This window comes from Culex quinquefasciatus, chromosome 2 (assembly GCF_015732765.1).
Source record: "Culex quinquefasciatus strain JHB chromosome 2, VPISU_Cqui_1.0_pri_paternal, whole genome shotgun sequence".
Lineage (NCBI taxonomy): Eukaryota > Metazoa > Arthropoda > Insecta > Diptera > Culicidae > Culex > Culex quinquefasciatus.
Genome location: NC_051862.1, coordinates 181,192,291 through 181,217,500, shown reverse-complemented (window position 1 = coordinate 181,217,500; position 25,210 = coordinate 181,192,291). Strand labels below are relative to the sequence as shown.

Below are 25,210 nucleotides of genomic sequence, written 5' to 3'. Positions count from 1 at the left end.
GTTAGATTGTGAGAACTACCGTGCCATCACAGTCCTCAACGCGGCCTACAAAGTGTTCTCCCAGATCCTCTTCAGCCGCCTATCGCCAATAGCGGAAGGTTTTGTTGGATGTTATCAAGCCGGATTCGTCATGGGGAGATCAACAATCGACCAAATCTTCACTGTGCGACAAATCCTCCAAAAGTGTCGCGAGTACCAAGTTCCCACGCACCACCTATTCATCGACTTCAAAGCCGCGTACGACTCAGTCGATCGCGAAGAGCTATGGAAAATCATGGACGAGAACGGCTTTCCCGGGAAGTTGATCAGACTGATCAAGATGACGATGGATGGGGCTCGGTGCTGTGTGAAGATATCGGGTGCGGAATCGGACTCGTTTCCTTCACTTGGGGGGCTTCGGCAAGGCGATGGGATCTCTTGCCTCTGTTTCAATGTGGTACTGGAAGGTGTTATGAGACGAGCGGGATTCAATATGCGGGGCACGATCTTCAGCAAGTCCAACCAATTCATCTGCTTCGCTGACGACATGGACATTGTTGGCAGAACGTTCAAGGCAGTTGCGGATGCGTACACCGGCTTGAAGCGGGAAGCAGAGAAGGTTGGGCTAAGGGTGAATGTGGCGAAGACAAAGTACCTGCTGGCAGGAGGAACCGAGTCCCTTAGGGCTCGCATTGGACCAAGCGTTACAATCGACGGGGACGAATTCGAGGTGGTAGAGGAGTTTGTGTACCTCGGATCGTTGGTGACGTCGGACAACAGCTGCAGCAGGGAAATTCGGAGACGCATCATCGCTGGAAGTCGTGCTTATTTCGGTCTCCACAAGAGCCTAAGGTCCCGGAAATTCTCCTACATACGAAGTGTTCCATCTACAAGTCGCTGATAAGACCGGTCGTCCTCTACGGGCACGAGACGTGGACAATGCTCGAAGAGGACATACGAGCGCTAAGCGTCTTCGAACGTCGAGTGCTAAGGACCATCTTTGGTGGCGTATATGAGAACGACGGATGGCGGCGGAGAATGAACCACGAACTTGCACAACTCTACAACGAACCAAGCATCCGGAAGGTCGCGAAGGCTGGACGGTTGCAGTGGGCCGGTCATGTTGCAAGGATGCCGGAACGTACCGAGCAATTGAGCCAACGGAACCAGAAGATCAATCCTGCGAAGTTGGTGTTTGTGTCGGAACCGGTAGGAACAAGACGTAGGGGGGTGCAACGTGCGAGGTGGGTGGACCAAGTGGAGAGCGATCTAGAAAGTGTGGGTGCACCGCGAAATTGGAGACATGCAGCCATGGACCGAGCTTGTTGGCGGAGAATCGTGCAGCAGGCCAAGCTAATGGTGTAGCGCCAATAAAAGTAAAGTAAAGTAAGTAAGTATTCAGACACAAATCTATCTAAAATTGTCTCATATAATTTTACACAGTATTTGAAATAAAATTACATGTTTTCAAAAAATTTACCGTTTCGCCAAAATCTATGAGTAAAACTAAAATTAAACACAAAAGAATAAACATTCTAGCTAGATGATACAGGTTTAGTCAAAGTTTGAAATATTTTTTACCTTTTTATTTCAACAAAACCTGTCTAAAAATCAAGTAATTTTACCTCAATTTAATTTTTAAAATATAAAGCAAAAACAAGTTTAATTACACAATAAAAAAAAACAAGTAAATACTTCATCTACACCTTTTATGTCATAAAAATGTTGAATTTTATCACTAAAAATGCTTTAATTTACCTCTTTTTCGGAATAATGTCTCTTTTTCAGTCTATATTGAGATAATATTACTTCATAAAAGAGGTAATATTAAACCTTCAAATTTTACTCCTTCCAAAATCATACATTTTTCGACTGTGTAGTTGATGCAATTTTACACGTCACTGGAATTTAAATTACCCATTTTTGGGACGCAAAACCATTCAAACAGATTTTGTGCCCGAATAAACGTGTAATTTAACATCAACAACTATGTAAAGTTACATAAGCTGAAATCTACATCATTTGACGTGTAATTCCATTTCTACCGCCATGTTCAGGTCAAATTACATTAAAAATAGGCCAATTCACACCTTTTCATCTTTCAACCTTCCATACCCACACCTCAATTTTACTGTTTGGTGTGTGTTTTGTAGAGTTGGCGTGTGTATTTATTTCAGTGTAAGTAGTCGCATGTATTTGTTTTTCTTATTATTTCACATTTGTTTCAACTATAAATAAATATTATTTTATAAGTTTTGCTTGGATCTGCTTCGCTGTGGGATATTTCGTCGCCAACTGGAGCAAGTTTTACGCGGTCCCTTCTAGGATGAGTTCGCACGGGGAAAAATATGCTAAATAAATAGTTGCATCTGAGAGGTTTCCCGAAGGAACGCTCGTGAACGGAATGCTGCGCGCAATTATTTGGTTTTCTGAGTAAATTTACGTGTGATTCCGGGTAAGTTTACACCCAGACTGACTGTTGCTGATTTTTTAGTTTTTGGTTTAACGTGTAAGCTTGTGAGTTGTGGATGATGCGAGGATGAAAGCGTGAGATTAGCTGTACAACATGGGATGATTTTGAACACTTTACATCAATTTCATACTTGCCAAACACCGCCACCTTTACAAACCTGAGACCAGCTCATGTTGCGCTGCAACCTTTTTGAAAAACCTGGAATCTTTGCATCGAAGAATTTTTTTGAACCGCTGATTTTGAGAGAAATGACATCCTTTTGTTCAGCTAACCTCAATCTTCCCAACCTCGCACGTCATTGTTCTATTGATTTAATCTAAAATTTTTGAATCGCAGAGCGATCATCTTTCACTGTTAAAATCACAGCAAATTTGACGTAAAATCACGCTTGCATCAAAGTTTCGCTAGCGCCATCTGGTTTTTCAAGCGAACATTGCTCGCAGTTTGACGCAAGCTTGCGTGCAAGTAAATCATCTCTGCGACCGTCGTTTAAAGGCGGGAAGTGAATAATATTGCACAAACCTTCCCCGTCCCAACAAGTTTGGGCGCAATCAAATTTAAATGGTTTAACTTAAAGCAAAAAAAAAAACTTGATTTAACTAACTTAACCCGCGGTGAATTCTGGCTAGCTGCGTGTGTGTCTGTGTGTTAAAATTTAACTAGAATGCATTTATAACTAGTAGTTTCAGTTGCTTGAAGGGACCAAACCAAGTTAGACGACAATATATCCTCACGCGCGAATGCTGCTCTTCGTCTTCGTCTCTCTTTTTGCTTTAGTACAAATGTGTACGTGAGTTTGTGGTTGTGTAAAATGATTCGCTCAAGTCGTTTGTATTTGTCTAAAAAAATGTTTGCATTTTCTTCCCTTTCTTCAATAATTTATATACTAATACAATATTGGGTAGCATTTTTTCATATTGTTTGTTGGTTGTTTTTCTTCTAGTTATATATGCAATTATTTTATTTAGTTTTCTGTTTTTTTTTTTTCTTTTATGTTACGTGTATATATAATTTGCCTTATTAGTTTGCCTGTCCTCCCGCGTTCTCTCTCCCTCTCTCTTCCGTGTTACATCCTTTCTGCTGTAGTGTGTGTTGTTGTGTTTCTGTGTTAGTTTCTTAGCTAGCTTCTCTTGTGTGTGTTTATGCAATTTTCCACCGCTCCACTGTTAGACATTGAAGTTTAAACATTGGTAAAGTTGCCGAATTCCCTCTCACTCTTCAACTCTGCTCAATCTCCCAAGGTGCCTACGGGTGTGTGTGTGTGTGTGTGTGTCGTCATTTCTGGCTGGGACCCCTTTTGCCTTTTTCCGCACTCTACCTTTCGCTTTGTGTCGGCTTTCTTTCACGTTTTAGATTTCTTTGTTTTAAAATGAACACTTTAACTGGTGGGATTTTTGATAGTTTTATTGCACGCAGCACGAATTCTTATGACCATTTTTGTGCTTTAGTCGTGACTTGGGCTTATACTTTTCCAAGTATGATAGTTGTTTGGCATTGATAGCACCCCTCCTCTTGCTAAAAAAAAAGAGACGAAAGAGAAGAGTTTTAGTACAAATTCAACAACCAAATAAGCTTAAAAATACTCACTCCCTAATCATCTCCACCGCGGCTTCGTACTTGAGTCCGAGTTCGATCAGTGCGAGCGCCACCAGCACGGGTGCCCGGCCTAGGCCCGCCACGCAGTGCACGGCCACGCACGCATCCGGGTCCTCCTGGAATCTGTACAGAAAGCTGCCATTGATTTATAACGGTCGGAACATTTCTTAACAACTCTCTAGCGCTGAGAAGGTCTTTCTCACTTACTTTTGCTTCAAAATTTCGAACCACTCGTCGACGACGGGCTGCGGCGGGAAGGTGCCGTCCTCGAAGGCCAGATCGCGCACCGCGATGCCCTGGCTGGCGAGCTCCTCGATCTTGTAGCTCGGTTCGCAGACGCGCACCACCACCGACACGTTGTGCTTCTTCAGCTCCTGGAATGGATGGAGGAGGGGAGAGTTGAGTTAGAATCGTATTTTTTATACAAATAATGATAAATACAAGATTTTTTAAACGAAATTAGTAGTTAATGCAACAAGTATCCATTGAGGTTCACCGAGTAGGATAAATACGACGAGTGATGAAAAAATCAAGTTTTGCAAACAAGTGCCGAAAAGATAAACTTTTCAGCATCCTTTTTAGTGCTGAAAAGTAAAGCTTTTCAGCATTTGTTTTGTAAAGGGTTACTATTCGATTCTGATACTTTTGGTACAGAAAAGTAGGCTATTTCGTCGTTCAAGAATGACAGGAAAAGTAAGTAGTTTCACGACGAAATTGCAAAATAATAGTTTATGCAACAAGTTGCAAAAAGAGGATTTTTTTTTTCAGCACAAGTCGTGCATTTATCCAACGAGGTTCACCGAGTTGGATAAATACGAAGAGTGCTGAAAAATCAAGTTTTGCAACGAGTTCCATACATCATTTTTTGCAATTCCAAAAAACACACACTGAGTGAAATATTATGTAAAATTTTCATGTATTTTGTCAATAAATCGTTTCAATCAAAACATTTTTGAAAATTGTTACTTTTCAAAACAAGTGCTGAAAAGTTCAACTTTTTAGCACCCATTTGAGTGCTGAAAAGTAGAACTTTTCAGCATTTATTTAGAAAAGTGTTGCTATTCGATTCTGTTATTTTTGGTACAGAAAAGTAGGCTATTTCGTCGTTCAAGAATGACAGGAAAAGTAAGTAGTTTCACGACGAAATTGCAAAAAAATAGTTTATGCCACAGGTTGCAACATGATGATTTTTTCAGCATAATTTGCTGCCAAGTTGGCACCAAGACACCTCAAGCAATTTTTATTCGAAGATTTAATTTATATATTTTTTAAGGTTTGTCTGAAAAGAAATTATTTAAAAAAAAAAATCACTACATTATAAAACCTTTGTTAATGTCATTAATGTTTTGCTACATTTTTTCAAGTTGATGTCTCTCACAATTCAAAAATATTTTTTAAAAAATCAAGAAACCAATACTTTGTTTTTCAAAAAGAATAAACATAAGGATGATACTTGAAGTACAGTACAGTACAGTAAACTGAAAACAATTCAAAACAAATTTCGCTGCGTTGATTTTATCGATTTGGTGTCTTAAGCAAATTTGTAGGTTGTAAATACAACTTGTGATTAGGACTTTTAGGGAAAAAAAGAATACGGAAAAAAATCCGATTATTTATCTAACTTTATCACTAGAAGTTGAATTCAATACGTATTACGTTATTATTTTTTTATATAAATTTGGGACTAAAAACGACATTTTTTAAGCCATAGTACATGATGCTGCAAAATCTGGTTCCGAAAATATGATTTTTTGAAACAACAATGATCTTTGAAAATGTAGAATTTTTTTCCCAAAATCATTCGAAAAGTGCTTTACCGATTTTTGATAAAACATACTTTCTTAAAAGAGCAGTTCTCTAGGATTTCGGTCATTCGATTTTTTTTGTATTTTTTAATCCGACTGCAACTTTTTTGGTGCCTTCGGTATGCCTAAAGAAGCCATTTTGCATCATTAGTTTGTCCATGTAATTTTCCATACAAATTTCGCAGCTGTCCATACAAAAATGATGTAGGAAAATTCAAAAATCTGTATCTTTTGAAGGAATTTTTTGATCGATTTGGTGTCTTGGGCAAAGTTGTAGGTATGGATACGGACTACACTGGAAAAAAAACTGATACACAGTAAAAAAAAATGTGGTGATTTTTTTATTTAACTTTTTATCACTAAAACTTGATTTGTAAAAAAACACTATTTTTATTTTTTTTTTTATTTTTTTTGATATGTTTTAGAGGACATAAAATGGCAACTTTTCAGAAATTCTCAGGTAATGCAAAAAATCATTGACCGAGTTATGAATTTTTTAATCAATACTTATTTTTTCAAAAGTCGAAATATCGGTCGCAAATTTTTTCAACTTCATTTTTCGATGTAAAATCAAATTTGCAATCAAAAAGTACATTAGTAAAATTTTGATAAAGTGCACCGTTTTCAAGTTAAATCCATATTTGAGTGACTTTTTTGAAAATAGTCGCAGTGTTTCATTTTTTTAAATTAGTGCACATGTTTGCCACTTTTGAAAAAAAATATTTTTGAAAAGCTGAGAAAATCCTCTATATTAAGCTTTATTGAACTTTGTTGATACGACCCTTAGTTGCTGAGATATTGCCATTCAAAGGTTAAAAAACAGGAAAATTGATGTTTTCTAAGTCCCACCCAAACAACACACCATTATTTTCAAAATTTTCAAATCAAGATTAACATTTTAAAAGGGCGTAGTATTGAATGTTTGGCCCTTTTGAAATGTTAGTCTTGATTTGAAATTTTTTGAAAATAATGTTTTCGAAAAGATCGGAAAATTTCACGACAGTTTCATATTTTAACATTGAAAATCGGACCATTTGTTGCTGAGATATCGACATTAAACAATGGTGGGCTGTTTGGGTGAGACTTAGAAAACATCAATTTTCCTGTTTTTAAACCTTTGCATTGCAATATCTCAGCAACTAAAGGTCGTATCAACAAAGTCCGAAGAAGCAAAATATAGAGAATTTTCTCAGCTTTTCAAAAAAAAGTGTGCAAACATGTGCACTAATTTAAAAAAATGAAAAACTGCGACTTTTTTCAAAAAAGTCACCTAAATATGGATTTAACTTGAAAACGGTGCACTTTATCAAAATTTTACTAAAGTACTTTTTGATTGCAAATTTGATTTTACATCGAAAAATGAAGTTGAAAAAAATTTGCGACCAATATTTCGATTTTTTGAAAAAATCAGTAATGATTAAAAAAATTCATAACTCGGTCAATGATTTTTTTGCACAACCTGGAAATTTCTGAAAAGTTGGCATTTCATGTCCTCTTAAACATATCAAAAAATAAAAAAATTAAAAATAGTGTTTTTTTGCAAATCAAATTTTAGTGATAAAAAGTTGAATAAAAAATCACCAGATTTTTTTTACCGTGTATCATTTTTTTCCAGTGTAGTCCGTATCCATACCTACAACTTTGCCGAAGACACCAAATCGATCAAAAAATTCCTTCAAAAGATACAGATTTTTGAATTTTCATACATCATTTTTGTATGGACAGCTGCGAAATTTGTATGGAAAATTATATGGACAAACTAATGATGCAAAATGGCTTCTTTGGGCATACCGAAAGCACCATAAAAGTTTTAGCCGGATTGAAAAATACAAAAATTAAAAAAAAAAAAAGATCGATTTCGTAGAGAATTGCTCAAATGTTAAATCCACTTTTGGGATTATATTTAAAAGTTATTTTCTTTTTTTGTATTTGGAAAAACTTCTTTTTTTTGAAAAGCTGAGAAAAATGTTCTAAAATAACCTCTATGAAACTTTGAAAATTCAAAAATTAGTTATCTAAGATACAGCCACACACAAAATTCAAATCGATGAAAATAAGTTTTTCAAAGTGCCACCAGTCTGTAATTTTTAACTCACGATATCTCATAAACTATTGGTTCGATTTCCAATGTTGAGGAATGAAATTTTTGTGAAATTTTCTGATCTCTTCAATAAAAAAATATATCTGAATTTTAAAATCAGGCATAACTTTTTAAATGACCAATTTTTTATATTGAAAAAAAAAAAATCGAGGATGAGATAATAGTGACTATAACTCCAAGCGATGAACATTATCAAAAATTCTGTTAAGTAATTTTTGATTTTTTATTATTTATTTTTTTAACCTGAAATGGCTGTAACCCTTTATTCCAAATTGACAAATTAAAGAATAATAATGTTCTTTTTTTTAGCTTTAAAAGTGCTTCGAATATCACTTTTCTCTGTAACTTAACCCTGAATTGCCACGTTCAAAAAACTGATATTCAAAGGTTTGATCAGATGCTTTCTATAAATTTGGTCGTAGAAGGCGTAGATTACGAGATAAAATTTTAATGTCTTCGACAAAGTTGCTTGAATTGGTAAGCCCAACAACTTTGTAGAAGACAAAACAAATCCCAAAAATATTCCTGAAAAGTGAGATTTTCAAAATCACCCTAATCGTGAACCACCCGTATTTTCAACTAAACCAAAAGTTGCCCCTTTCCATTTGCAACAACTCTTTTGAAGACACCAATGCTCAAAAACTTCACAATTTTTCGGAAAATCAATTTTCCACTTAATTTTGCGATCTGGACCACTGTGCAACGTCTATTAAAAAATATCATATTAAAATTTAAGCACACGGTGTCCAAAATACAGCCAAAAACTATTAAACCATTTTCACCTGTGATAGCAAACTGATAAGAGGTACACAAACGATCGGTAACGTCATGATTCGAATTCCCGGACGCTTCGAAACCCGGACACCTCATTTTGTTTTATCAATTATTTGGATATAAGTTCACATTATGAATGTAAAAACTGTATTATTTGATTAAATTTAAAAAAAAACTTTCATCTGAAGTTTGTTTTCGCGCTGTAGTTAATGCCACAACAATAATATCAAATAAAATTATTAGTTTACCAAAAATGAGAAACATTTCACTGAAATATTTCAAAGGCGTTCGATGCACACCGGGAAGGCAAAGCAGAAATTTATGGTTTTGATTTCCATAAATTCTAGCAATTTTTTATATAAAATATCGATTGTTTTGTTGTTAACAGCACATTTGTGAATGCCATTCACTAACATTTCCTTTAAAAAATTGTGCGGTTCATAAGCAAAATGGAGTGTCCGGATTTCGAATCAGCTTTTATTAGTGTCCGGGATTCGAATCACAACAAGTCATTTTAATTTTTAATTTCTGATGAAAAATTGTTAGAAAAGACATATTTTGCATGCATGATCTTAAAACTGACTTTTTATACTACATCCTTATGATATTTCTACATTTCCAACTTGTTACTTGTTTTTTGCCAGCTATAACTAAAATGGTATGCTACTAAGTGTCCGGATTTCAAATAATGACGTTATTCTACAGTCACGTGCATGAACTAACTTACACAGAAAAAATGATGGTAATATTCATCAGGAAATTGTGACAAAAAAATGATTAATTTTACCCCAGAAAATGATGAATTTTCATCAGTTTTTGATGCATGTTCATCAGGTTCACATTTTTACACATTTTTTATTTAATATTACTCAAAAAAGAGGTATTCAACCTACAAAATTTTCAACATTTCAAAATTCAACTTCAAAAACTGATGAAAATTCATAATTTTCTGGGGTAAAATTAATCATTATTTTTGTCACAAAATCTGTCACCATTTCCTGATGAATATTACCTTCTTTTTTTTCTGTGTGTAAAAAATGAGCCGCAAATGGCATGTTTTGATTTAACTGTTCTAGAGAACAAGCCAGAATATTAGGTCGAAAATAGAGATTTAATCTACCCCACCTCATTTGTAAAATTGAAATCAATGGAATTTATGTTTCAAAAAAGCCTTGTTCTTTGTAAATAAGCCATTATTACGAACACAGAAAAAAAAGTTGAATTTTTGAACGTTGAAAATTTGGTAGGTTGAATATTACCTCTTTTTTGAGTAACATTACATAAAAAATATGTAAAAATGTGAACCTGATGAATATTCATCAAAAACTGATGAAAATTCAGATTCAGATTCAGATAGGATTGTAAAACCATAATTTTTGAAAAATAGCAAAATCTGCCCTCAGTTTTTGAAGCATTGTTTCATAACAAAAAGTTGAACAAAATGTTATTATTTTCGAACCAAAAATTCAATCTTCACGAAATTTCAGAAGGTGTGTATGGTTCATTCATTTAGATTTTTGTTTCATATTTGAATTCAAATATCGTGCTCAATTCTCATAAAAAAATCGAAACATTAGTTGAAAACACGTTCCAAATCTCCAAAACATGGTTTAAGGTCAAAACGTTAGCTACGAAACGCAACCGGCAGAACTTTTAAAAATCCAGATTATGAAGGTTGATAAATAAAAGTTCACTTAATGAATAAATTACTTTTGATGAGGAAATTTCAAATGCAAATTCAATTTAACTCAATCATGTAATAGTTCAATGTTCACTAGAGAACTGAGAGAGATTTACCCGAAGCCCAAAATTAAGATAAGTCTCCCTATTCCCTCCCACACATTTAATTCAACATTGAAATTAATTACGCGAAAATAGAAGTATGAATGTAGTTGTAAACTCTGGCGTAATTAATAAAAACCGTTTTCTGATTACAACATTTAGCGTCATGCATGACGAAGACGCAGCATATTTTTAACGTTTTCAGTTTTTAGATTCATCAAATGAGTTGTTAAAGATAACTAGATTGTGTGTTGAAAATTGTAAATGTGACCAATAAAGTATTGTAACCAACTGTTTTAATTCTTCTTCCCAAAAAACCAAAACTGCAATCTTCTCCTTTGCCACCCGTAAGCACGCGTTTATCGCGGCGTGTGCCATCTTATCTCAGGCAACAACAGCAGTAAGAAACCAACAACAACCTAACAAACATTTACCTTTGGTGCAGCGCCCATTTCAACCGCAATTTTAATTGATAAAACGAGCCCGGCATTGCTCAGCGCTGATAATAGCGAGTTCCCATTCGATAAGTGGGCTAAGTTCACAGCCACACAAGAAGAAGTTAAAAAAAACTCACCGCGATGTAAGCGATGATGTTGTGGTCCGAGGGCCGGTCGGTGATCAGGAACTTCATGCCCTTGAACTCGATCCGGGCGGGCGCTGGTCGGATGTCCTTCTGACGCATGATGACGGTGGTCATTAAACGGTTCCCGGTGCCGAAGGATTTGCCGGGTTTTGTGGGCTCGCGGTAGGAAGAACGATTTCAAGCCTTCTTCTTCGACTGTTGCTGCTGCTGCTGCTGCTGGTGGTTTGTAGTAAGTAGTGTAGCTTCCTTTTTCTCTAGTTTTCAGTAGTAGTACTAGTAGTAGTTGTCGGTTCTACCTCTCAGCTCAGTGAGTCGCGCCGTTTGCTGCTCCGCTTTAGTTTATTATCTGTCGTGTTGCTTCCTCTAGATAAAATCACGCCTTCTTCTTCCTCTAGCTTCGTGTTACACCTGCTCTCTTGCTTCACGGCTCGCCGAGATTAAAATCAATTTCTTAAAAAAATATGATGTATACTATATCACAAATAATAGAATATTTAGATTTTTTTCCCCTCTTCTTCTTGCTCTTGGGTACTCTGCTCAGCTGATGGTTCAACGAACGTTTTCGCGACACTTTCTGCTCAAGAATCGGCGGCAATTGCGCTTCAACAATGGGAATCCACCACAGATCAGACTCCGCTCTCACCGTCTCTGATTTTCTCTTGCCGGAGGGATGAGCTGGCCGCGCAGAACCTCTCGTCGGTCAACACTGGGAGTTCGGGAAAATGAAGGTTATCTCTTGCTCTGTTTCTCTCGATCTCGATCTCTCTCTCTCGCTCGTTGAAGGTGGCGTAAGATGCGTGCGTTGGCGTTCCTTGACGAGTTTTTTGTTTGTTGTTGTTGCTGTTTTTGTGGGTACAACGACCTGCTATGTTCAATTTAGGCTGATTACCTGAAAGGGGGGAAAAGAGATAAGAAAAAAACGTTAGAACTTTGATAGCAGCAACAAGGTCATGAAACGGATAAATAAACTAAACGGATAAATGCATGAAGTTGTTTTTTCGTTGTCAAATAAAATTACAGAGAACAGATTTAAATTTAAAAAATTGAGTAACATTGGAAAGAAATCCGGAAACAAAAAATGGAATATGTACTAAAGAAGTTTCTGAACTTTTCGAAAAAAATATTTTCGGGGAAGCTTGGTCATGACTTCAACAAGCAAAAATGGCAGGATTTTTGAAAAAAAGCATGATAGTGGCGGCTATAACATGAAAAAGATGCTCTATATTAAATTTAATGCAGTTTATTTTTTGATTGATAATATATTTTTTCATTTAAAAATAAAATTGAAAAAGTTTGTTGTTCCACGATAAAAAAATGTTTTTTTATTCAAAAAATTGGCAACACTGTCAAATTAATTTTGACTAACTTGTACCAGAAAAAAACATCTGGAATTTTGATGGCTTGATAGATTTTCAGCTTCATAAATGTTGAATTTACATTTTCAATTAAATAAATATTTACTATTTTTTTCGATTTAGAATTTAACTCGTTCATTTTAATCAAAAAGATGTTCGAAATTGGCAAAAACTATAAAATCTGGCACAGATAATAATAAATCCTTATTATGGCTGACACTTAAAAATCTGGCATTCCCAAATTTATCTGGCAACACTTGCCATAGCTAAAATGATGTCATCTAAAACATTTCCAAAAATGAGATCTTTAAAAAAAAATATTTTCAATTCAATTCAAAATTTGGTGTGGAAAGCCGAATTTAAAAAAAATGGGGTGAAAGTTTTTTTTAGGTAAGTTCAAAGTAAAATTAACAACTTATGCAAAACCACCAAATTGATCAGAAAATCAGACCCCAAGATTTTAGGAAATTTTAAACCTTAGTATCCAAAATTTGTAATAGATTTTTGTATTTTTCCCTTGTAAGTCATTTTGATCAACTTTTGTTCTACGATAAACTTTAACTCTCTCGTTTTTTTATTTGCATATATCTTGTTTAGTTTATATTTGGTTTTGATAGTATTTGGCTTATTGTACGGTATTATATCATTACTATCAAGGATTGAAAATTTATTAAGAAAATTATGATTTATGTAAAAATGGGTTGATATTGAAAAAAAAAACAATGTTTTCAGGTTAGCCAAAACCAACATATAATAGCCATCAGAGTACTTGTTTTAGGATGGTAAATCACTTTTTTTTATTTGACTCGCAATCACTCAGTTACACAGAACGAGTCTATTCCGGTTCATAAAGCACGCGCAAAACCGGAGGGGGCAATAAATTTAGAAGCCCCCAAACACGACTCCAAAAGTGTAATCCATTTTTACCACAACACCCAAAAATCCACCACCATTATTGAGTGTACCAAGAAAGGATCAAGCAGAAGCAACAACAAAAAATAAATAAAGAGAAAAACAACATCAAAAAATTGACATCAACCACTGTGGCGTGGGTTGTTTATCGAAAGCCGATTCAGCATTGGTGTATTGTTTTTTTTTCCTTTTTTTTGTTCTGGTGGCAATCGAATTGCACAAAAGTTCAAGGAAAATCCGCTACAACCACCTCCCATTTTATTTGCTTTGATGAGTTCTTGGAGGTCCTTCCTGGCGACCGGAAACACGTGCGCAACTGTTGACTAAACTTAATATTAACAATTCTAAAATTTCTAAATTAATTCTGGTGTAATGTCACTTTTTCAGTCTAAAATGTGGTAAAATTACATCATTAAAGAGTTAATATTTAACCTTCCAAATTTGCACAATTTTTTTCTGTGAAACACATGTTTAAGTTTCTTAATGACGAAGGACAACAGCGAAGGCCGGGGAACCAACCCTACTTTTTACCTCCTTTCTAAAGTAAGGGTTGGAATCATCAATCGTGTGCATCGCCGGGTGTCCTTCCCACCGTAATAAAGTCAACCTTGCAGCGACAAGGACCCACCATTAGAAGAAGGTTTAGTTCAAGATTATTAACGCAAAGGTTGGCGTCAAGTTATGATCTAAACTTAAGTTTTCAGAATTTTTATTCTATAACAAAATGGTTGGCAAATGTCACGCCAACCTACTTTTTAAGCACCATGAATGCTAAAATGGCACAGCGTCAAGGACATTTCGGGCTGGAACTTTCTAAAAATACCAATTTGCAGTGTAGTTCAAAAGGTTGCCAATTGTGGTGAAATGCACACGTGGTATGCTAGTGTGAGTATGTACAATACTCACAATTAAAAGTGTTTTTTTTTTTGCAGCAATTTCCAAGTGCTTGCCGGTTTGCCCCCGTCTTGAATAATGTTACGAATTTCCACAAACGATTTATTGTTGTTGATGATGATGATTTATGCTAGACGGTGACGACGACGAATACTAAACGATGATGCAATATGCTTTTCTACTTTGAGCAACTTGGACTAGTTTTTTTCCCCCAGGATAAAATGGTCGATAATGATGGTGGGAGTAGCGTTTGATGACGTACTTGTGAGGGTGAACTGAAAACTTGGATACTCTAGTTTCGGGAAATTAGTTATGTTGCTAGATTTTTACATCTATCGAAAACGATCCGTATAACAATCAGTAATTGAAATGGTGAAATTGATGGCCCAGGGTGGGGTTTATATTATTAAAACTTATTTTGTGGGTTTACAATTTATATTATGGAAATTTTGTAAATTTTTGAACACAAATAATCAAAAAGAAAATATATTCATTCGACTAAAAGTAGTTTAAAGTTTTAACATCAGAAACATATTTTTAAATAATAAAATGTTATCAAACTAAAGGACAAAACTTTTTCTGATTTTCTTACACATAGCTGAGCATCAAGAAAAAAGTGTCAATCGAGCCTTGATTCTGCAACATTCTGAAAAGTGGTTCTTCTCTTTCTCAATAGTTAATTTGATTTAGATAATTTCCTCTAAATTTGCCTAAGTAACTTTTCAGCAGCCAAAAGTTGCTGGTTTCTTCAAAGATTTTTTAACAAATTTTCAGGAAATTTTGAAAACTTTTCGAAAAATTAGTTTAAACTTTGGCAACCATTGGCACTCTTAAAAAAACCAAACATTGCAAAATATTGTAAAAATCAAACATTATGTGAATTTGCCTCGAAAATGGTGAAAATTTTCTGTAACATGCTTTATGATTTCAAATCCGATTTTGCATCTAAAAACTAACTTAATCCACCTGTGTGGTTGATGCCTTCCTCACTTTTTACCAACAATGGGTAATATGAGTGGTTTGGACACAAATGTCAGCTATTTTTTAGGTCCAGAAAAATAAGTACATAGATATAACTTAAGTTGTCATAACTCGAGACAGGGTTGCCAGATTTTCTATTATGTGGACTCGTTGGAAAGGTTTCTTGATTATCTAACCAACGATGGGTTGGATGATGGTTCCGGACATCGTTTACATACATTTAAGTGAGATCCGGCTTCAAAAAAGTACATAAATATCACTTAAGAGGTCATAACTCGAGGCAGGGTTGCCAGATCTTCAATTATGTGGACTCGTTGGAAAGATCTCTCGATTACCTAACCAATGTTGGGTCGGATGATGGATCTGGACTTCATTTACATACATTTAAGTGAGATCCGGCTTCAAAAAAGTACATAAATATCACTTAAGTGGTCATAACTCGAGACAGGGTTGCCAGATCTTCAATGTTGTGGACTCGTTGGATAGGTTTCTTGATTATCTAATCAACGTTGGGTCGGATGACGGACCCGGACATAGTTTACATACATTTAAGTGAGATCCGGCTTCAAAAAAGTACATCAATATCACTTAAGTGGCCATATCTCGAGACAGGGTTGCCAGATCTTCAATGTTGTGGACTCGTTGGATAAGTCTCTTGATTATCTAATCAACGATGGGTCGGATGATGGATCCGGACATCGTTTACATGCATTTAAGTGAGATCCGGCTTCAAAAAAGTACATAAATATCACTTAATTGGTCATAACTTGAGACAGGGTTGCCAGATCTTCGATGTTGTGGACTCGTTGAAAAGGTCTCTTGATAACCTAACCAACGTTGGGTCGGATGATGGATCTGGACTTCGTTTACATACATTTAAGTGAGATCCGGCTTCAAAAAAGTACATAAATATCACTTAAGTGGTCATAACTCGAGACAGGGTTGCCAGATCTTCAATGTTGTGGACTCGTTGGATAGGTCTCTTGATTATCTAATCAACGTTGGGTCGGATGATGGACCCGGACATAGTTTACATACATTTAAGTGAGATCCGGCTTCAAAAAAGTACATCAATATCACTTAAGTGGCCATATCTCGAGACAGGGTTGCCAGATCTTCAATGTTGTGGACTCGTTGGAAAGGTCTCTTGATAACCTAATCAACGATGGGTCGGATGATGGATCCGGACATGGTTTACATGCATTTAAGTGAGACCCGGCTTCAAAAAAGTACATAAATATCACTTAAGTGGTCATAACTCGAGACAGGGTTGCCAGATCTTCGATGTTGTGGACTCGTTGGAAAGGTCTCTTGATAACCTAACCAACGATGGGTCGGATGATGGATCTGGACATCGTTTACATACATTTAAGTGAGATCCGGCTTCAAAAAAGTACATCAATATCACTTAAGTGGCCATATCTCGAGACAGGGTTGCCAGATCTTCAATGTTGTGGACTCGTTGGAAAGGTCTCTTGATAACCTAATCAACGATGGGTCGGATGATGGATCCGGACATGGTTTACATGCATTTAAGTGAGACCCGGCTTCAAAAAAGTACATAAATATCACTTAAGTGGTCATATCTCGAGACAGGGTTGCCAGATCTTCAATGTTGTGGACTCGTTGGAAAGGTCTCTCCTACCTAACCAACGATGGGTCGAATGATGGGTCCGGACATCGTTTACATGCATATAATTGAGATCCGGATATATGTGAAAACACATTTTTATACATAACTTTTGAACTACTTATCGAAACTTCAAACAATTCAATAGCGATGTATGGGACCCTAAACCAAGTCGAATGCAACTGGTTCGATCAAATTCGGTTCAGCCAGTGCTGAGAAAACTTGGCAAGATTTTTGAACACATACATACATACACACACACACACACACACACACACACACACATACACACACACACACATACACACACACAGACATTTGTTCAGTTTTCGATTCTGAGTCGATATGTATATATGAAGGTGGGTCTTCGAGCTTTTAATAAAAAGTTCATTTTCAGAGCAGGATTATAGCCTTACCTCAGTGAGGAAGGCAAAATGAAAGAATTTTTTTTGTTCGATCGTATTTTTTTCGAAATTTTTCAAAAATTATGATTAAATAAAAAATTGGCGACAAAGCAAAATAAAATAAAATTAAAAAAAAGCTGAGAGTTGTTTTATGAGATGAGGTTGTGCCTTGAACATTAAAAAAAATCATTTAAACAAATATGTATAAGCTTGAATTTCATTGGTTCCAACCCTTGAAGTATTTATTTTGTAGCAAATATTCACTCCTGAACAAAAAGCAAGGAAAAAAGCGTTCAGGTTTTGCACAGTTCAGGAATCAATGATTGTCTACAACTACAAAATAAAACGTTTGAGTTAGCAGTCAGTTGAAAGAATCGAAAGATCACAAGAAAAGCGAATCTTTTTGTTCAATTATTCAAATTCTCAAAAAAAACTAAAGGCGATCTTTAAATTGCTAGAATTTATGGGATGATTGTAAAACAGGGTGGCTACCAGATTTGGATTTTAAAATTTCATGTTTTTTTTCTGCAATCTGTTTATACCAATTCACATTGGTTTTTTAAGGTCTTTAGGTATCGAAATAAATTTTCAATGCATATATTTGGTACAGATATTTTTTTATAATATTTTCATTTCTTTTATAAGTTTAAAGCAATAGTAAAAAATTAAGCCATATTTGATGCATTTTCAATACACAACCATATTTTCAATTAAGCTAAGGATTTTCCATTCGTATGCCTTTTATTTTTCCATTTAATATAACCCTCTTTTGATTTACAAAAATCATCAAATCAATAGTGGAAAGCAGGAAAACAGTTTTAACAGGTTTTTTAAGGTCCTTTATACTGATGAGTGCTAACATGTTTATAGGACCTTTAAAAAACTCTAGATTCAATGAAATCCCTCCACGACCCACTGTTTAAAAAAAAATCGTTAAATTTCAAGAAAATCTATTCTCCCAAGAACTACCAATTTCTTTGATTTTTTTTGTCATTTTCCATTACTAGTTTGTCCATATAAATCTACGAACAATTTGAGCAGCTGTCCATACAAAAATGCTAATAGTCTCAAATAGGAAACTTGAAAAAGATTTATCTAACATATTTTGTATCTTCGACAAAATTGAAAAATGGGGAGAGTTCTACAAAAATACTAGTAAAAAATTATTTATTTAAAAAAAGTGGTTTGTCGGTGCACAAAAATAAAAAGTTGAATTTTGGAAGGTTGAAATTGTTACATAAAAAATGTGTAAAAATGTGAATCTCATTTTTTTTCTGACACAAAATCTGTCATCTTTCCTGATGAATATTACCATCATATTCATATGAAAATGACATATTTTGGTTTATAACACAAGAAGGCTGAGTTTAAAATTTAAGTGAAATATTTTTTCCTTTGTTTTAAGTTGAAGAATAAAATTTTAAACCAACAATAACTTCATTTTTGACTTTTTTTGTATATACTGATTGTGATCAGTATATTAGACATTTTAAAAGATAAAAAATCTAAATCTGATCATTTTTTAATAAAAAATGCTTTTGTCCAAGTATTTATTTTCAAAAACAAATAAGTTGTGAAAAACCCCAAATTTTCGTTAAATTTTGTCAAGAATAATTTGAAAAAAAAAAACATTTACAGAAAATCTATTTTTTTTTAATTGAATCAAATGTTTTACAATAAAAAATTCATCATAGTTTATCTTTCTAAAGTAAGTGTTGAAATACATTTGAAAAAAGGATTCATTTATTCTGTTGTTTGTTATGGTTCTCAAATTCAACAAAGAAAAAATACATTTAAAAAATAATAGCTGTTGTTTTTTAGTTTTTTTTTTTATAGCTATTCATACTCAAATACTGATTGGAAAACTTCATAAATAATAATTTCGAATAATTATGATAATAACATCGCCACAATGTTAAGTCCCGAATAATTCTATGCTCCTTGAATAATTATGAGAATATTATTAAAACTGAGCCAAAAAACAAGTTGAATTTAATCGAGGGTAGCAAGCCAAATTTACTTAAATAAACTAAAATAATATTTCCCAAAATTTTCCCTGTTTCATTCCAGTACATTCCAGACTCAATTATCCGATTTTGAATTTACAAAACAGCGATGGCGGCCAAAATGGCCAAAAAACGAAAAGGATTTTGTTCATGATTCGATTATTTGATGTCCCATTCCTTCCGGTAATCAAATTCCAAACTTTTCCCGATTTATCCTTTTTTCCTGATGTATCACCCTGCTGTACAATTTACACATGGAGCAATTCCAGCTCAAATCAGGATTTTTTCTGGTACTTTTGCACCCGACCCTCTCCGATTTCAAGAAAAACTTTGTAGACATTTTGTGTATATGGATCCAATAGTACTCGAAAATAACATTTGAGAAGGGCGTAAGGTATATAAATATTTTTGTATTTTGTAATTTAAAAATTACTGTATCTCGAAGCCGTTGCGTCGTATCAAAAAGTGGTCAAAGACAAACTTGTAGGAAATTGGACGGGCTTTCTGAAAAAATGCACTGAAACAAAAGTACACACCACATCTATGAGTTTTTTTGATTTTTAAGTTTAAAACTTAAATTTAAAGGTGATGTCACGATTTTTTTTCGTTCAAAATTTTTATAGGAAATAGCCTAAAATGTTACCAAAAGACTGACGAATAATGCAGGATGGTATGTCTCTCCTAAAAAAAAATACAAAAATCATTTACTAAAACTGTTTTTTTTTTTGAAAAGTGGTCTAAACGTAAAAAATTTTAAAAACCAGTAGTGGGGATCGATTCTCCAGACAATTTTACATAAAAGTCTTCATATTGACCATTGTCTTATGTCCAATCCTTGGGAAGATACAGCGATTTTAAAAATAAAAATGTTGAAAAAACAGGTTTTTGGTGGTTTTTGGCAATTTCTATATGACAGACTTGATTTTTCAGTCTCGTAATTATTTTTTACCGGAAAGCTCGTCCAATTTCTTATAAGTTTGCGTTTGACAGCTTTTTGATTTATATCGTTTTTATATTTACGTAAGCAAATTTACTGTCCTGGTTTCTACCACACAGAAAAAAATATTCTATTTTCAGTTATTAGAAATGCAATTAAGCTTATATCTGTAAGCCCTTACATCCAATTGAAATGCTGTCAAAGGCAAACTTATGGGAAATTGGACGAGCTTTCCGGTAAAAAATATTTACTAGACTGAAAAATCAAGTCTGTCATATAGAAATTGCCAAAAACCACAAAAAAAAAAAACGTTTTTTCAACATTTTTATTTTTAAAACCGCTGTATATTCCCAAGGATTGGACATAGCACAATGACATCGTGACTTTAAATTTAAGTTTTAGACTTAAAAATCAAAAAATCTCATAGATGTGACGTGTACTTTTGTTTCAGTGCATTTTTTTTCAGAAAGCCCGTCCAATTTCCTACAAGTTTGTATTTGATCACATTTTGATACGACGCAACGGCTTCGAGGTACAGTAATTTTTAAATTACAAAATACAAACATATTTAAGTACCTTACGCCCTTCTCAAATGTTATTTTCGAGTACTATTGGCTCAATATAGGCCCAGGATAACAGGTCTACAAAGTTTCATTGAAATCGGAGAGGGTCGGGTGCAAAAGAACCAGAAAAAGCTGGAATTGCTCCATGATAAACACATATTTTTGGGGGTAACATAAAGTTAGAAAAAATGTTTTTAATTGTCCTTCTTATCACTATTACGACATAGAAAAGGGCTTTATAACCTTATATGAAAAATTACGAGATTGAGTTGTGTTTGAAAGCATTTCGCTTCTTTAAAAATGTAAAAATATAATATTTTAGAAGATTTTTAGACTAAGCCTAAACTTTGAAAAATTGTACACATCAACTCAAAATAAAGTGAATGAGCAAAACTTTAAATAAGAGCTCCCAACACAACATTGAAATCAACTGCCCTTCCAACAAATCTTCACCTCGTGCACTTGAATGGCAACGGCAAAAAGTGAACGGGGAGAAAGTTTTCCTCTTTCCACCAGCATCATCAATGACGATTCTTCCTGTCCTCACAGTTTTCACAACCTTTTACGTGTCAAATAACTTTCCATTAGAGCTCAGTTGTCGTCATGAACGTACGTAAAGTGCAGCTTACTACTGTAACAGTTCTGTACAAACTTACCCGCAATTTACACGCGCGTGTGTGTGTTCGTAGGTCGTAGGGAACTCGTTCGCAACCGCTTTCCGCTGCTGCAGTTGGCAGAGATGTATCTGGCCAATCTGGGTTGTTGGCTTGGAACCAGGAAGGAGTAGAAACTTGAAGAAAATGAACGCGGTGACGCGGAGTTGCACGCCGCGCACACACAAGTTTGCACACTTGGACTTGAAGTCGTCGGCTTGGACCAGGAAGTCAGCTGTTTTCACCACCTCTGAACTCGTCGTCGTCGTCAGTTGTAGTAACGGGCTTCCCTTGAGATCACCTGAGGTCCGTCTAGCTTGCTATCGCTATCTCTCTCACTCACAAACGCACTCGCACAGTCTGCACTTCTGCCTCTTCTTGGGTTAGCACTTTCCAGGTCCAACCTTTCCTTCTTCTTCTTCTTGCTGCACACTCTTCCTCTTCCTTCTTCTTCCTCCAAAGCTTTTAGGACCTCAACGCTCCTACGTCCAGGGCGGGCGGGTTCGGCGGCGGGCTGGGATGGACCTCCTTCTCACACTTCCCACACACACACTCGGCTCGGCGGTGGGCGGCGGCGGCGGCGGCGGGGGATGTCTCACGGAAGTGGGCACGGCAACGGCACGGCACGAGGGCGCGGGGGCGGGCGTGTAGCTTATTTGTGTTGTGCCTGGCAGTACTCGGCGCTGTCTAGCTGAAACTCCATAGAGGTTGGATCGAGCCGCCAAAACTGTTTGAAGCGGGGGGGAAAGAGAAAAAATGGGGGGGAAATTAGCTTTTTGTTTTTGTTTTTCGGCGTGAGAAAATTACGTGAAATGATCGGGGTTTAGGGTTTTCCCCCAGGGACATTTGGATGAGACATAATCGAAGGCTGGTTTTCTTGAGAATCACAGTTCAGTACGGTTTTTGGTTGGTTGTGGTGTGAGACAAAGGAAATTCCCTGAAAAGGTGCCAACATATTTTCGTTATAGAATCACAGCAAAGAAGGTATTTCCAACTATTCAGTGACGATGAAAACAAAAATCATGATTCTGTATTTATAAATATGAATCTACAATAATATAAACAAAAACAAACAATTGCAAAATAGATGTTTTTTTGTATATTGATATAAGATGATTTTAACCGAAAAGTGGTCATTCGTCACCAATCTCAAGATTGATTTTATGAGTTAACCATGAAATTAATTAAATTTAAAAAAAAATTATCTCGCCATTGTGTTTATTTACTATCTACCATTCAAAAAAAAAGTTTAAAGAAACTCAACTTTAATAACTTGAATTCGGTTGAGGCTTTCCTCACAGTTATTTGATAATTCTTTAATATTTAAATGCAGGGTTTTACATAATTTTAAAAGATGCATAATAGAAAAATTAGTATTTTTTTGAGTATATAAACCTGTTTTTAACAAAACTTTTTGATTAAACCAAACACACAAAATCACTCACGCATAATTTGTTTAACATTTAGTTTGATTTTTTTTGGCGGCTTAAGAGTTGTTTTTAATTATTGAAATCCTTATTAAATCCTACAATCCTGAAAATTCGGTAAAAAATACGCACGTTTTTGCGCTTAGCTCAATTTGTACATGATTGATAAATGTAGTGAAAAGTTGTGATAACAACTCAAATTTGATCAATAATTTCTAACGACAGAAATATTTTTTGAAATAAAAATCTTTATTAATACTCTACATAATAAATAAATAGTTTAAAAAAATGTATCGATTCTAAGATAAAATTACTTATCTTAACAGTAATTAAAAATCATGGTAATATAACATCTGGGAATGTTGACAATTTTTGTGTCAGGAAGAAGACGAGTAATGTCACCGCTTAAAAAATTGTTAAATAGCATCGTTTTATGTGTTATTTTGCATATTCCACATAAATTGACGAACAATTACATCGAAGCATGGGTAATAACTGTAAAAAACATTGGAAATTTGAAAGGCATTAAATGAGAAGGTGTAATATTACCTCTATTATGATGTAATATTACCTCAATTGAGACTAAAAAAGCGGCAACACACGAATAGTGGAGAATTTACACATTTTTTTAGAGATGAAATTACACATTTTTTCTGGCATTAAAGATGTACCCATTCCCAGATGTAAAATAACCATGATTTATTTTAATTTGCATCAGCCTTGCTAAATTTACCTTTTAAACTGTTTAGGTACAAACCTACAAACTCAGAAGATCTGCAAATTTTCCATTAGTTTAACGAACAAAAAGTTTATTTGTTTAAATTAATCACGCTAATATTGCATGTGGGAATGTCAACAGATTATGTGTCAGAAAAAAATCTATATTATCTAAAAAAACATGTAAATTTACATCACACACATTGCACATTCTTCACATAAATCGAGGTAAAATTAAATTTGAAAAAAAAAAATATAATTGTGCAGTTTTTTTAAAACTAAACTTAAGGTTAAGTTCAATGTTATGCGAAACTTACCGCTCTGACTATAACAATTTTTCCAAAAACAAATTACTTAATCAACACAATTTATGTGGAATATATGCAATTACGCAGAGAAAGATGTAACTTTACACATTTTTCGAGGCAATCTTTCACAATTTTTCGGACATAAAATTTTTCCACAATCCCAGATGTAATATTAACATGATTTTTTTTAACAGTGCAGGAAAACAATGAAAATTGACTAAAATTTATTCTCCATCAACTTAAAAACAAAAAAAACGATACTTAATCCACCTTTAGGTGGTTGGTGCCTTCCTCACATTCATAAAGTCAATACATTCAGTAAAAATAGCAACACTCCCTTAACATGTTTAACAAATCAATTGTATTACTGATTTCTTTTGATAGGGTTTGCAGACCTTCAATTTTTCTGGCTCATCGGCAAGGTCTGATAAAAAAAAAACTATCCAACGAAAGTTCACATGGAAGATTCAGACAATATTTTTATCACAATATCTCAGATCCGGCCTCCAAAAAGTGTATAAATAATACTTAAGTGCTAATAACTTTTGATAGGGTTGTCAGATCCTTGATGTTTTAGGCTCATTGGAAAGGTCTTTTTAATACCTTTCTGAAAATGTATAACATGATAGGGTTTCTTGCAAAAACCACCCTTTTTACAATCTTCCGGACATACGCCAAAATTGTTTTTTTAGCATAACTTTTGAAGTACTTAACTAAACTTGCTGATTTCCTATGGGAAACCTATGGGACCCCAAGACGGATCGAATGAGACTAATACGGTCAAAATCCGTTCATCCAGTCCGGAGATAATCGAGTGACAATTTTTTTGTCCACCCACCTACACACATCCCCACAGAAATTTGCTCAGAACATGATTCTGAGTCGATAGGTATACGTGAAGGTGGGTCTACGAGGTCGAATTAAGAAGTTCATTTTTCGAGTGATTTTATAGCCTTTCCTCAGTAAGGTGAGGAAGGCAAAACTAATCTCCTCTCTGGTTAAAAGCAGATTTGCAAAATAAATGAGGAATTTCTGATTCTCCCTTAATAAGGTCGGAGCTAATTTCAGTCCATCGGCTCTGGTGCAAAAACTTAATACTAAAAAACTAAACTTCAAGCCTGATTTTAGAAAGTTAGAAACAGAAGTATCATCAAATGCTAAACAGAACATTTGCAAAATATCAATTAATTTATGAACATATTTTTTTCTCGAACTTTTCCATTTTGTACCGATTGGAGATTATAAATAGATTGTTTATTTGATTTCAAATGTATAAATAAGCATGATACAATGTATTTTGAGTTTTTGAAATGAATTGTTTAATTTTATT

General features: G+C 34.7%; 1 protein-coding gene across 3 annotated transcripts in view; it reads right to left on the bottom strand.

Moving 5' to 3' along the window:
* Positions 1 to 3,829: 3,829 nt before the first annotated feature.
* Positions 3,830 to 25,210, bottom strand: part of LOC6033275 (protein tyrosine phosphatase type IVA 1) — a 111,259-nt gene continuing 89,878 nt past the window's right edge. For 2 of the 3 annotated variants that reach the window (XM_038255915.1, XM_038255916.1), the window contains exons 2-6: positions 21,432 to 22,155; positions 11,085 to 11,982; positions 4,256 to 4,422; positions 4,040 to 4,183; positions 3,830 to 3,967 (exon numbers count right to left, since the gene is read on the bottom strand). In XM_038255915.1, coding sequence (XP_038111843.1) covers positions 3,856 to 3,967; positions 4,040 to 4,183; positions 4,256 to 4,422; positions 11,085 to 11,207 — 546 coding nt within the window. In that variant the 5' untranslated portion in view covers positions 11,208 to 11,982; positions 21,432 to 22,155 and the 3' untranslated portion in view covers positions 3,830 to 3,855. The remainder of the gene's footprint in view (positions 3,968 to 4,039; positions 4,184 to 4,255; positions 4,423 to 11,084; positions 11,983 to 21,431; positions 22,156 to 25,210) is intronic. The other variant, XM_038255917.1, reaches the window with a different exon arrangement.